Raw genomic sequence first — 13,964 nt, 5'->3', positions numbered from 1 at the left:
AGACTGGATTGGATTGGACAAGGTGTATAATGATCATGTCTGTGACACAATCACCTCTCGTTAGATCCAAGATACAGTCATTGTATGCACGTGATTGTCGTGGTTCCTCAAGTTTGAGAACTACTCTCGTACTATCAAAGTCGTGGGCTCAAGTCACACCGACCAAGCCTCCAAGGCTTCCATATAACTATCCCCACGAGTCAGTTCAGTTGATTCAACACCTAGTCAATCAACCAACTAAGATCTCATAAACGTCCAACGTGTGTCACCGATGAAATGTGACACTCATCAAATGAATGACGTCCATCTTGCATCTCTTCAAGACCTTCTCAATGCACGAGGATTGAGTCAATCCTAACATCCTTCTAGATTTTGATGCCAAGGATGTAGGAAGCCTCACCCATATCATTCATGAAAAACTGAATGGACAACCAAGCTTTAATGTCTCCTAACATCTTGACATCATTTTCAATGAGCAAGATCTCGTCCACGTAAAGCACAAGGTACATAACTGAGTTCCCACTAATCTTCTTGTATATACAAGAATCAAAACATTCTTGATGAAATCATAGCCTCGTATAACATCATCAAAATGTATGTTCTAGCTTTTGGAAGCTTGTTTGAGGCCATAGATGGACCTTTGGAGATAATAGACCTTCTGCTCTTCTCCAACAGACGTGAAACCCTCCAACTGATTCATGTAAATCTCTTTCTCAAAGAAACCATTAAGAAAAGCCATTTTCACGTCCATCTGCCATATTTCATAGTCATACTATGTTGCTATGGCAAGCAGTACCTGAATGGACTTGGGCATGGCTACGGGCGAGTAGGTTTTCTCAAAGTTGACCCCAGGTCATTGAGTATATCCTTTCTCCATGAACCTAGACTTGAAGGTGGTAACATCTCTGTCAACTCCAAGCTTACATTTGTATATCTATTTGCACCCAACAGGCTTAACACCTTTAGGTAAGTCTATGAGGGTCCAAACCTGGTATGAGCCCATCCAGTTCATTCCGAATCTCATGGCTTCAAGACACTTATTCGAGTCGATGTCCGACATCGCTTCTTCGTATATCGTTAGATCATTATCCAACTGGCTAGTCAGGCCCAAGAATCCACATCTATCAGGTGGTTAGGATATTCTGGCTGACCTACGGAGCATTGGAACACTATCAGTGGGAACCATAGGTACAGATGATGTCGCATTGTTCTATTGAGGTGCCTCACTTGACTCTTCAAGTAGTACCTCATTTTGTCGGTTATTCGCAGGAAAACTCTTTTCCAGGAACACTATGTTTTTCGAGATAAAAAACTTTTACTCGGATGGATCATAGAAATAGTATCCCGTAGTTTTTTTTGAATAATCAATAAATCTGCACAAACTAGACCTTGAGTCCAGTTTGTCTCCCACTAGTCTCTTGACGAATGCGGGACTATCCCACACTCTCAAGTAAGTACTTGTAGGAGACAGGCTTGCCATGCCATATCTCATATAGCGTCTGGGATACTGTCTTGGATGGCACCATGTTAAGGAATTTGGCTACCATCTCAAAAGTGTATCCTAGTATAGGGACAACTCGGTAATACTCATCATGGATCGAACCATGTCCAACAGGGTCCGATTCCTCCTCTTAGCTATTCCATTTAGTTGTAGCATTCCAAGAGGATTCCATTGAGGCAAAATTCCATTCTCTTTTAAGTAATCAATGAATTCAACCCTCAAATACTCCTTGCCTCGGTCCGATCGGAGAGTCTTAATTTTACTGTTAGTTTGATTCTCCACTTCAAGTATGAAGTTTTTAAACCTTCCGAAGGCCTCAAGCTTGTACATCATGAGATAAACATAACCATATTGTGAGTGATCATGAAGTATGAGTATCCTCCTCTAACCGAAGTATTTTGTGGTCTACAGACGTTCGTATGGATCAAATCAAAAAGATTGCTAGCAAGCATGCTTTGTCCAACAAAAGGCTTCTTGGTCATTTTTCCTTTCAAATAGGACTTGCCAGTTGATAGGTTATCCAAATTGTGGACTCAAACTACTTTTATTGATCGTAAATGCATAACCATTATTCCAAAAGTTGGTGGACTCAAACTACTTTTATTGATCGTAAATGCATAACCATTATTCCAAAATATGAATGGAAATAATATTCATGATCATGCTCGGTACATAATAACAGTCTTTTAATTTAATTCAAATATGATTACTAATAACTAAGTTGGGAGATCCCACAGCTTCTGCAACAATGACATTGCTATCACCTAGCCTCAAGATCATCTTGTTTTTCAGGTTCTGGAAAGGAGCAGAATTAGATATTATATGCACTTCAACCTAGATTGGGGAGGAGTTGTGAAGACTCCCTTTCCAATGCCTTTTTCCTTGGCAATGCACGCAGACATCATTCGCCCTTGACCGTTGTGAACTGCCAACCTTCTCTTCCAGCGTCCGACCTTCTAGCCTTTCGCCTTGGAGGTGGAAACTTCTCCTACCAATACCGCCGGCACAAACTTGTGGGTCATTGCCTTGTATTAGCCCAATATATTAATTAACTCATGAATAGATTTCTTAAGCCCATTCATGTTTTAGTTAATAATAAATAGGTCGAAGGATCGAGGAAGTGATTGGAGGATCACTTTAAAGTACACAATAATTTTTAAGCAGAAATCACACTTAGGAACGGGTTTTGTAATACTAGTCCACATGCGTACTAAAATCATTCGAAATTGTACCTCATTTTGGAATACATTTACTAATTATTATTTTTTTTACATTCATTGTATCATATATGGAACGGTCATCTCAAGTTCTTCATTAATTTTAATAAAGTGTTCGAAATAAAGTTCCAATATTTTACTATTCCAAGTTTGGACCGGTATTTGTAAAGGAAATTGTAATAGTTGTTTTGGAGCACCTCAAGTAATGTTTTTGCCATGCAAAGAAAATAATACATAAAAAATGAGGACCATGATGTCATTAACCACCTATCGATCCTCTTGAGTGCCAATAATCGTTCCTACATGGCACGAGCTTTGGAACGGTCGGGGGATCCGTGCCGAATCCCTCTTTTTTGTAGTGTAAGACGTTTGTTTGATTTAAGTTTAATTAATTGAGCCCGATACATTAGATCCAAGTCCAAGGCTTTGTTTAGACTTTGGCTAGGTCAAGGAGGAGCTTGAGATGAAGAGGTGGCTGCATAAGGTCCTAGTGGAGCATCCCACTTGGTTATTTCGGTTGCAAGTAGATAGGTTGGTTAGTTTGAAGTTTACTAGGTTAAGACTCCATGTTGATATATAACTAGGTCATATATAAACCTAAGTCTAACCCTAGCCATCCATTACTTGATACACAACCTCTCATCTCTTGTTCTCTCTCTCTCTCTCTCTCTTTTTCTTCCATACTCTCTAGATCTTAGAGATCAAAGAGATTCAAAGGATCAAAACGTTAATTCAATAACATTTTTCTTTTATCTTTTGTACTTCTGTGATTGTTCTTGCTAGCATGAGCAAATCACATTATATAAACCTAAGTCTAACCCTAGCCATCCATTACTTGATACACAACCTCTCATCTCTTGTTCTCTCTCTCTCTCTCTCTCTTTTTCTTCCATACTCTCTAGATCTTAGAGATCAAAGAGATTCAAAGGATCAAAACGTTAATTCAATAACATTTTTCTTTTATCTTTTGTACTTCTGTGATTGTTCTTGCTAGCATGAGCAAATCACATCCTTATAGTGGGAGCGTGGACATCTTTGGAGGATCTCAACATCGAGATCTCAGACCAAGAGAAGAAGGAATCAATGCTTGTAGCCGTACGAGAAAACAACGAGGGTAAAATTTCCTTTTGCATATCAGTACCTCTTGTGTTTTCTTGTTATTCTTACAGCCTTTTTGCTTTTGTTATACATCGAATGCCCGGGAAAAAGATCAAGGGTACACTGCTTGATCGGAATATTTGTGCTTATCTTGTTTTAATTTTTGATTTTTTGCGCTTCCCTGGCCGATCCACTTCCTTCATTGTCTACCTTTGCTTGGATAATTTTGTCTTTTTCCATTCCAAAGTGCCTCTTTTTCTGTTTTACCAATTTCATGAAGGGATGTATATTAAGGTGATGTGTTATTACTTCAAGATCTATTCCCTCCATTTCTTGAAGAGTTCAAGCGAATATGTCAGCTTTTCGTTGGAGACATTGAATTAACTCTTCTTTGATTTGCCCTTGCATTTGAGAACCAATGCGTGTAGTGTTTTTGGGTTTCCTGGTATCAACTCTAGAGTGAGAAGTTCTTCGGCGGGTTGTACCTTAGCGGGGCCCTCCATTTCAGATCCCACTTCTTCTGTGCATACAAGGTCTTTTCATTGACATTTACAGGACTCTTCCGCAAGTAAGTCCTCTGAGCTACGTTTCTGTCCTTTCCACATAATATTTACGTGATTGGATTTGATCTCCCTTTACTTGGCCTTTCCCCTCTCGCACAAGGAATTAGATCCTCATATGGAAGGTGGATACCATTGGCTAAAAGGTGTTAAGAGTGGGTCTTTCCAAGATCACATTGTGTGTGGATGGGATATCGACCATCAAGAATTTTATTGAGCAGGTCCTTTTAAGAGGTTTTTTTCCTAGAGAGAGGGGGGGAAGTGTCAGCATGCCCTTGGGGTGGACCTCTTCTCCAGCAAAGTCTTATAGAAAGGTATCTATTGGCTCAAAGGAGATATCTCCCAATTACATTTGATTATATACTTCTCTGAAAACAATGTTAACAAAACTGCCAGAGTAAAAAAAGATTCGACTTACTTTATAGTTGGCCAGGGTAGCTAAAATAAGGCATCATTGTGGGGTAGTGACGCTTGACCTTCTTGATAGGTCCGAACTGGATGATCGGAGCGTCAATGGTTGTTTCTATATCTAGTATTTCATCTGGATGATGTTCTCCACTTTTCGTACTTAGGGTTTCCTTGCTTTGTGAGAGTCTGCTCTCATAGGTCCTCCTGCAACCATGCAAATAACCCCCTTCTATAGGGGGTTTTGGCCCTTAGGACGTCCTGGCACTAAGGGCTTGTGTCCTTCTTTCCTGAGGGGATCTGGGTTAGGTTCCTCTTGAGCATTCCCCATGTGAGTGTCCACATTCGATAAAGGCTCGTGCCTTCGGCTATTTCCTGGCACATGAACTCTTGCATCCATTTTGAATGAGCCATTCTATCTCATTCTTCAAATGTCAGTATTCATCCGTAGTGTGCAATTAACCATTGTTAAAATGACAATATTTATCCAACTTGGATCGAGTAGGTCCTTGTTTAGGCGTCTTTGGCAAAGCTAGTAATCTTTTACCTTCAACCACCATTAAGGCTTGTGCAATGGGAGTATGCAGGGTACCCCTCTGAAATAAGGGACTTTTGACTCAGAACTCCGTCATTGGTTTTTTAAGGATCCATACTCCTTGAGATCCTTCATTTTTTCTGATCGTCTCTCTCTTTTGAGGCTTGAACCTCCTACATTGTGACGTCCGTAGAATTTTTCACGTAATTGGAAGACTAATTGATAATTATTAAAAATTTAAATTTAATTAGTAGATGAATTATAGATTGAATTTGAGATATAATAAACTCGAACGGACTTAAATTGGAGTTCATTATAATATTTGGAAGCAAATTATATTAATTAAGAAAATTAGAAAGGACGTAATAGTAATTATTAAAAAAAAATTTAAAAACAAAAGAGAAAAAAAAAAGAATGGTGGGCAGTGGCATGTGCTGCCACCGCCTCACCAACCACTAAACATATATATATATGTTAATTTCACACACACACAAACATAAACATACATACATGCACGGCACACACACACACGCGCGCGAATTGAAAGTTTCTTGCGGAAAATAACCAGAGGTACGAGATTGCAATTTTAAATTTTATTAATTCATATAATTATATTCTTTATTTAGTTTGTTTATTAAATATTGATTATATTGCGCGATATACCATTTAATCTGAATATTTTACGAGTTTGGCTATTTAAAATAGTGTCGAATTAAATATCAAATTGGATATAAAAATGATATCGTTGGTCGATTAGATTGTTAAATTTATTAGATTTGAGTATTGCTATAGCTAATTTATATAATTCCATCGGAATTGTTAACTAAATACGCAATTCTACGCATTGTTATTTAATTAAATTATATAATAGCGAGAAATTGATAAGAAATCCGTAGAAATATTTCGAAAATTATATTTAATAAATGGTAGGTTAATAAAGAGGAAAAATGAAGATTTGTATTTCGATAGAAATGAAATATTAAAGAATTATTAGAAATTGTACAAATAATATTCAATATTATATTTAAAAGAAATCACGATATTCTCGATATATTAATTGTGTGTGGTATAACTCATTATAGAATACGGGGGTGAGGTGAAAGGACTGACAATTAGCGATTGAGTAGAAAGAAACGTTGTGAGGTTGAGGTAAGTAAATAATTAGTATTTTCTATATATGCTTTCTGTATTTGTGGTTTTACTGTTATATGAATTTGTGGTTAAGGTTGCCATTGATTTGTCTGAAAGTATATAAGTGATGAATGATTTGATTTGATTGTCGATATTGTGTACGTGGAATGAGGAAATACGTTGAAATATTATGTTTGTTGTTTGATGTGTTGTGGGTGTCTGAAAATGAGAATGTAATGATATATTGTTTTACGTTACTAGTTGCTTACAAGAATGGTGATATGTGGAAATGAGGGAGTGGTGGAAATTGAATATAATTGTGGCGTGAATACCCCTTGACGTGTTGAAAAGAGCTTTGATGCGATATGAGAAAGAAATAAAATGAAAAGAGCTTTGATGCGATATGAAAAAAAAAAAAAAGAGATGTGATGTGAAAAGAGCTATGATGCGAAATAAAAGAGCTATGATGCGAATTGAAAGAGCTATGATGCGAAATGAGATTGATGAGCCGGCTGTCAAGGGGATTCACTTAAATTTATATGACGGTGAGATTGAGTTGACGGGAAAAACACGATATCACCTTCTGGTAAGCAAACTAGGAAAAAAGGAAGTTTAATTGATTATTTTATTGTGAGATAGCTATGTGGTGTACTACAATTGATTATGTTGGAGTTAAATTGACTGTAACCCATGCATGTTGCCTACTTGTCCTGTTTGGGCTGTGTTTGATATACATATATAGATAGGGCTGATTATTTACCTACTGAGTGGCAGGCTCATCCCTCTGTTGATATTTTCTTTTAGGAGTAGACGTTGAGGTGTCTGACTGTTGAAGAATAGGTCTACGCACTATGCTCAGGCAGGTCGGGCCAGTATGCTGTTTTCTCCTCTTGTCAGCTAGAGTATAAATCTTATTTTGTTTGTATAAAGAGAACATAGGCGTAGCGATCAACTGTGGTGGATCATCTGTGGTGTTTGATTTGTATATATGTGATGTTGTGGGTTGACTATGTTGTTATGATGTTGTGACTACGTATGCATATTGATAGATAATTATGTGCATTTATATATATAAACACAGGGATTATTATAAGTATGACGTTTAGGGTAGATATAGCCCTTGTAGCGATGGGGGTGCTACATACATATTGATATATTTCATATCCCGTGCCAGGAGAATATCGAACCCCAAGGCCGGTTTCTTAGCCAGGGACTTAGAGAAATCCCATCCACTTGCCTTGTAAAGAAGCACTAGCCTCGACCTCCTGGGTGGCCTAAGGTACCTCCAGTGCCACTGTGTTGAGACTATGGAGGTAAGCCCTTATAGACCCTGTTGTCTTATGGTGAACAGTGAAAAGGCTAAGTGTTGTCGTCCGATTTCCTGCCGCTAGCAAATTGGTGCAGGAATAAAGACCAAAACTCCTAGAAGTTTCTAATTAATCTCGCTAGCAACTAGTTGAACCATTCCTAGGCTGCTTTAGTCATGGAGGTAACAAATACTCGATATTTGATCCTATCCATATATCAATGCAGGAGAGCAGCATTCTCAAATTGGGATAAATGCTCCTGAGGATCTGTAGCACCATCATATTTCACGATAGTAGGAGTTCTACAATTGGGGGGGGGGGGGCGCGTCCATCATGACATCCCTGCTGAAGGGGGTGCTACCTTACTTCTCGAGTGGGACTCCCATCACGTGATGCTAGACATCTTGAAACCCCTTTTGTAGAATATTCCAAATGGGCCACCCACCAAGGGGAGCTAACCGTCCTTAGGTCAGGGGTTCATCTCTATCGCCTGGTGCTTCTATGGCCACAGCGGTTCCCATAGGCGCTTAGGTAACAACCATCAACTATGCTCGTACTGCTAAGGCAATCATCTACTGCATAGTTTCCACCAGGCCTGGGAACAACCTCTCTGATAAGGTGTCTGAGGAAGTGTTGTTGCACGAAGGATCTCGAGGGCTGAATGGGACCGGAAGGTCCTCCCACAATACACCGAATGGGAGCTAAGGGTGTTCCCTGCACTCCCTACAAGGCTTGAATATCTCCAATCGTGACATACTATGACACCCCCTCTATAATTACATTCCATCTTATCACTAATTCACATTTAATTCAATAAGATGAAAATATGTTTACTCGATATATTATGTAGATATCGCATAATGACACAAGTCATCAAGATTTTGTATTTTATCCTCAACTTTAGCATTTATAAATATAGGCAAAACTTATGACCTCCATGCTGAATGCCACCTTACTTCTCGAGTGGGACTCCCATCACGTGATGCTGGACATCTTGAAACCACTTTTGTAGAGTATTCCAAATGGGCCGCCCACCGAGGGGAGCTAACGGTCCTTGGGCCGGGGGTTCATCTCTATCGCCTGGTGCTTCTATGGCCACAGTGGTTCCCATAGGCGCCTAGGTAACAACCATCAACTATGCTCGTACTGCTAAGGCAATCATCTACTGCATAGTTTCCACTAGGCCTGGGAACAACCTCTCTGATAAGGTGTCTGAGGAAGTGTTGTTGCACGAAGGATCTCGAGGGCTGAATGGGACTAGAAGGTCTTCCCACGATACACCCAATGGGAGCTAAGGGTGTTCCCTGTACTCCCTACAAGACCTGAATATCTCCAGTGGTGACATACTATGACACCCCCTCTATAATTACATTCTATCTTATCACAAATTCACATTTAATTCAATAAGAAGAAAATATGTTTACTCAATATATTATGTAGATATCGCATAATGACATATGTTATCAAGATTTTGTACTTTATCCTCAACCTTAGCATTTATAAATATAGACAAAACTTATGACCTCCCAGCTGAAGGAGGTGCCACCTTACTTCTCGAGTAGGACTCCCATCACGTGATGCTGGATATCTTGACACCCCTTTTGTAGAGTATTCTAAATGGGCCACCCACCAAGGGGAGCTAACGGTCCTTGGGTCGGGGGTCATCTCTATCGCCTGGTGCTTCTATGGCCACAACGGTTGCCATAGGCGCCTAGGTAACAACCATCAACTACGCTCGTACTGTTAAGGCAATCATCTACTGCATAGTTTCGAGCAGGCCTGGGAACAACCTCTCTGATAAGGTGTCAGAGGAAGGGCTGAATGGGACCGGAAGGTCCTCCCACGATACACCCAATGGAAGCTAAAGGTGTTCCCTGCACTCCCTACAAGGCTTGAATGTCTCCAATCTTGACATACTATGACACCCGCTCTATAATTACATTCCATCTTATCACAAATTCACATTTAATTCAATAAGATGAAAATATGTTTACTCGATATATTTTGTCGATATCGCATAATGACATAAGTCATCAAGATTTTGTATTTTATCCTCAACCTTAGCATTTATAGATATAGACAAAATTTATGACCTCCCTGCAGAAGGGGGTGCCACCTTACTTCTCGAGTGGGACTCCCATCACGTGATGCTGGACATCTTGAAACCCCTTTTATAGAGTATTCTAAATGGGCCACCCACCGAGGGGAACTAACGGTCCTTGGGCCGGGGGTTCATCTCTATCACCTGGTGCTTCTATGGCCACAACGGTTGCCATAGGCACCTAGGTAACAACATCAACTATGCTTGTACTGCTAAGGCAATCATCTACTGCATAGTTTCCACTAGGCCTTGGAACAACCTCTCTGATAAGGTGTCAGAGGAAGTGTTGTTGCATGAAGGATCTCGAGGGCTGAATGGGACCGGAAGGTCCTCCCACAATACACCGAATGGGAGCTAAGGGTGTTCCCTGCACTCCCTACAAGGCTTGAATATCTCCAATCGTGATATACTATGACACCCCCTCTATAATTACATTCCATCTTATCACAAATTCACATTTAATTTAATAAGATGAAAATATGTTTACTCGATATATTATGTAGATATCGCATAATGACATAAGTCATCAAGATTTTGTATTTTATCCTCAACTTTAGCATATATAAATATAGAAAAAGGAGAAAAATGCAGTTTCTAGTTGTTACAAAACTTAAAATACAAATCTATTGAAAGTTTAGTGTGTGTGTGTGTGTGTGTATATATATATATGTGTGTGTGCAATTGTGTAGCTAGAACTCCCAACTTAAGACATTACTGATCCACCCAGTAATACAATGATCGGGCTTAGATTCAATTTAGCTAGTGACTCTATGACTTATCCCCTAAAAAATGTATGGCAAGGAATAAGTTGCCTACTCAATAAGTATAGCTTATTAGTCTCTATATATACATATGCAGCAAAGTATGATTCAATCACACCAACCAATAAATATCCATCATATAATAACAACAAAGTAAGAAGTAACGCATACCCACAATCATATATCAGTCCACGACATAATATCTGACGTCATTATTTTTTATTTTTATTTATTTTTTAAACTTCTTTAAAATTTTTCATTATATCCTACATGATTTCTTAATTGATATAATTTGCTCCCAAATATTATAATAAGTTCCAATTTACTCCATTTCAATTTTAATATATTCTTATTTTCAACTTATATTTTATTTATGATTAAATTTAAATTTTCTTATAGTTTTTATCAATTAGTCTCTCAATTATGTATAAAATTCTATGGACGTCACATATATCCTTTTGCCTTTTCATTCAGCTCTTCAATGCTCCAATTGATCTCACATCTTAGTTCTATATTTTTCATAAACGATGCCACTTGATGTGTGCAAAATTAGCTCTTTGAATGTATACGAGACTTGGATTCCTTAGGCCAAAGCTATCACAAGTCTAGAATGAAGACTTGCAAAAAGCATTAGCACTACAATGCCCAAGTTAGCAAATAGTTGTAAGAAAATGCAAATAAACAAATTCAAACAACAAAATGTTTGCGGTAGACATTAAAGCAATTCAGCAGAGTGCTATAATTTGTAAGCTTATGCATAAAAAAATGCGTTATACTTTCTCAATTGAGGAGGGCTTGCTTTTAGAGCCATAGTCCCCCTACTAGGTGGAAAAGGGTGTACTTCCTAGGACTTGGGTCAATGCTTGCCGTAGATAAGCCTCCTTAGAATCTAAAAGTGGTTGGCTAGAATCTTTGAGAATTTTGTATTTGATAAGAAATTCTAGGGCGGATAAGTGTCTTCCAGCGAAGGACTCCGAACTTCTCGGGGTTGTTGGGACATATGAAAAACCCTCCTATATCATTGTGCTTTGTCATTAGCTTATGTGGCCATCTTTTCCGTATTGGACGAGTGGTTTTGCACCATGTGTGAGGGCGATACCTTTAGGAGCCAAGCTAGGGTAAGCGGGCCGGTGGGCTTTTATTTGGATCTAATCCTTCATGACTCTATGATCAGTTACTCGATCGGAGGTGTTTTCCTCTCGGGCTCGTGCAGTTAAGGGCCTTTCGCTAGGTCTTCAAATTGGACCTTCATTTGAGCCGACTATATTTTTTGGGCATCAAATTATACGGTGTAAAATATAAATACTTAGACATGGTTATATATTTATTGAATATAAAAAAATTACCAATTTTATTTTTATGAATAAGATTATAAAAAATTCTTATTTTCAATTAAATTATATAAAAAATTGATCATAATAATATATACATATTAAAAACATCATTTAAAATAAAATAAGATATTATGATGATAATGAAACCATATCATAACAATACAATGATATCATATATTTTTAAGTTCTTGTATCTATTTTCAATTCCATAAAAAATATAAAAGATTATCTATAGCCAATAATTAGTTGATCAATTGATTTCATTTGCATATGTACACATTCATATTATATAATACCAATAAAAAGAATATTATAATTGTTATTGTTACTTTCAATATTAATTTATGTATTATCAAAACTTTGTTATAGTTTAATAAAGAATTCTAGTATATTATTATTGTTCTTGTGGTTGAGTGATGTCTATTCCGTCCATTTCACTATAAGCCGAATTTGATTGTTGAATTATGATATTTTCTTTTTATTAATCCAAGACCAGTCCAATCCATCTTCGGTCCACTAATCGTGGTCCGATTCAGGTAGGTTGGATTGATTGGAACAGCTCGATGATTTTGTTGAACACTCCCAGAAAGGTACCATGAATAAGTTTGAAATTATGAATTCGAATCTCACCAAATATATGGGTCTTTATATCATTTTATGTGAATTTATTTTAATTATATTAATGTATTAATTAAAGTAATGTATTCCTCACTTTATTAAATATTAATATAATCACATAATTAGAATTTAAAAAAATAAGAAGAAGAAAAGAGTAAGAGGATCCGAATAAGCAAACTGGGAAGACCATTTGAATGGGTCAAAACAATTGGCTGTAAAGCTGGAAATTTCTCCAAAGCCGGCTGCTGTTCAATATAACTCCATCTCATTGGTCAAAACTTACATGCCTGCCTATTAACTCCTACTACTTCACAATACCAAATTGAGTTTGCTTCTATCCTACCATTTTATAATTAAAAAAATTGGGCCTTGTGATATTAAAAATGAGTACATTATTTCGTATTATTTTAAAATGAGTACATTATTCTCTATCATTTTAAAATAAATAACAATTTATTCTTGAGTTTGCTTCTATCATATCAAAATTAAATTTATCAAAACTCAATAAAATAAACGTAAACCAAATAATTAAACCTTTTGATTTTAACTATAGCCAATACCAAGTACTTCGAAAGGGATAATGAGGCTTACTCGAGTAATAAAGTTGAGACTTTACAATCAGAAATTAGTGTGTTCAGCTCCGCTGAACGTCAGTATACGTCTAGTTTATAATAATTTTTATCAATTTAGAATTATTTAGGTATTGAATCAATATTTGAATGTATTTACCGTTATTTTGAAAACTATCCGTATATTAGATAAGTTTTTAAATTGAACCTATTTAGCGATGTAAGAACCGCATCCGATTAATATATGTATATGTATACTTTGAATTGCGAAATTGGCATGCACGATTCACATCTCCATTCTATGAAATAAACACTTAATTTGGAATAATCCTAACATGATTCGAAGAGGCAATTCATCAAACAGTGTGGGATCAATGTACATCACATCATCATCGCCATTGGACTCGATCCAAACTATATGTATCTCGAATCCTTCTTTTAGTTATATAACCAAATTAATTTCAAGAATCTACGATCACAAACCATCCTTCCTCTGTTGATCATTGATAGAATGAGGAGCAAACCTGGACGAGAAACTGTGCAGCAAATTCCCATCTTCTTCCTGATCCTGATCCTCGGCAAAGTTGAGAGCGTAGCTCTGCGGAGAATACTGAAAATCCATCCTTTGCTTCTTGTGTTTGAAGATCCTGCCGATTTTCCTAATAAAATTCTTCCATTTAGGCCCCGCCACCAGCTCCGAGAACTCCTTCAGTTTCTTGAGTTGGGCCGCTACCCATGCCTCCTTGTGACCCCCTCTTTCTCCCCTTCCCTGCAGGAGATAGTTATGGCTCTCCCCGCCGTCGTCCCACCCGAAGCAGAAACGCCGG

General features: G+C 37.6%; 1 protein-coding gene across 1 annotated transcript; it reads right to left on the bottom strand.

The window, feature by feature from the left end:
- Nucleotides 13,435-13,957, bottom strand: LOC105162275 (the record flags this gene model as incomplete). The annotated part of the gene is given in 1 exon segment (XM_011080279.2): nt 13,435-13,957. A coding segment is annotated over 1 exon segment (345 nt), but the record flags the coding sequence as incomplete, so codon positions are not given.

Source organism: Sesamum indicum, linkage group LG5 (assembly GCF_000512975.1).
Source record: "Sesamum indicum cultivar Zhongzhi No. 13 linkage group LG5, S_indicum_v1.0, whole genome shotgun sequence".
In the NCBI taxonomy this organism is placed as follows: Eukaryota; Viridiplantae; Streptophyta; class Magnoliopsida; order Lamiales; family Pedaliaceae; genus Sesamum; species Sesamum indicum.
The sequence above is the reverse complement of the archived record's forward strand: the minus strand, read 5'-3'. Positions and strand labels throughout refer to the sequence as shown.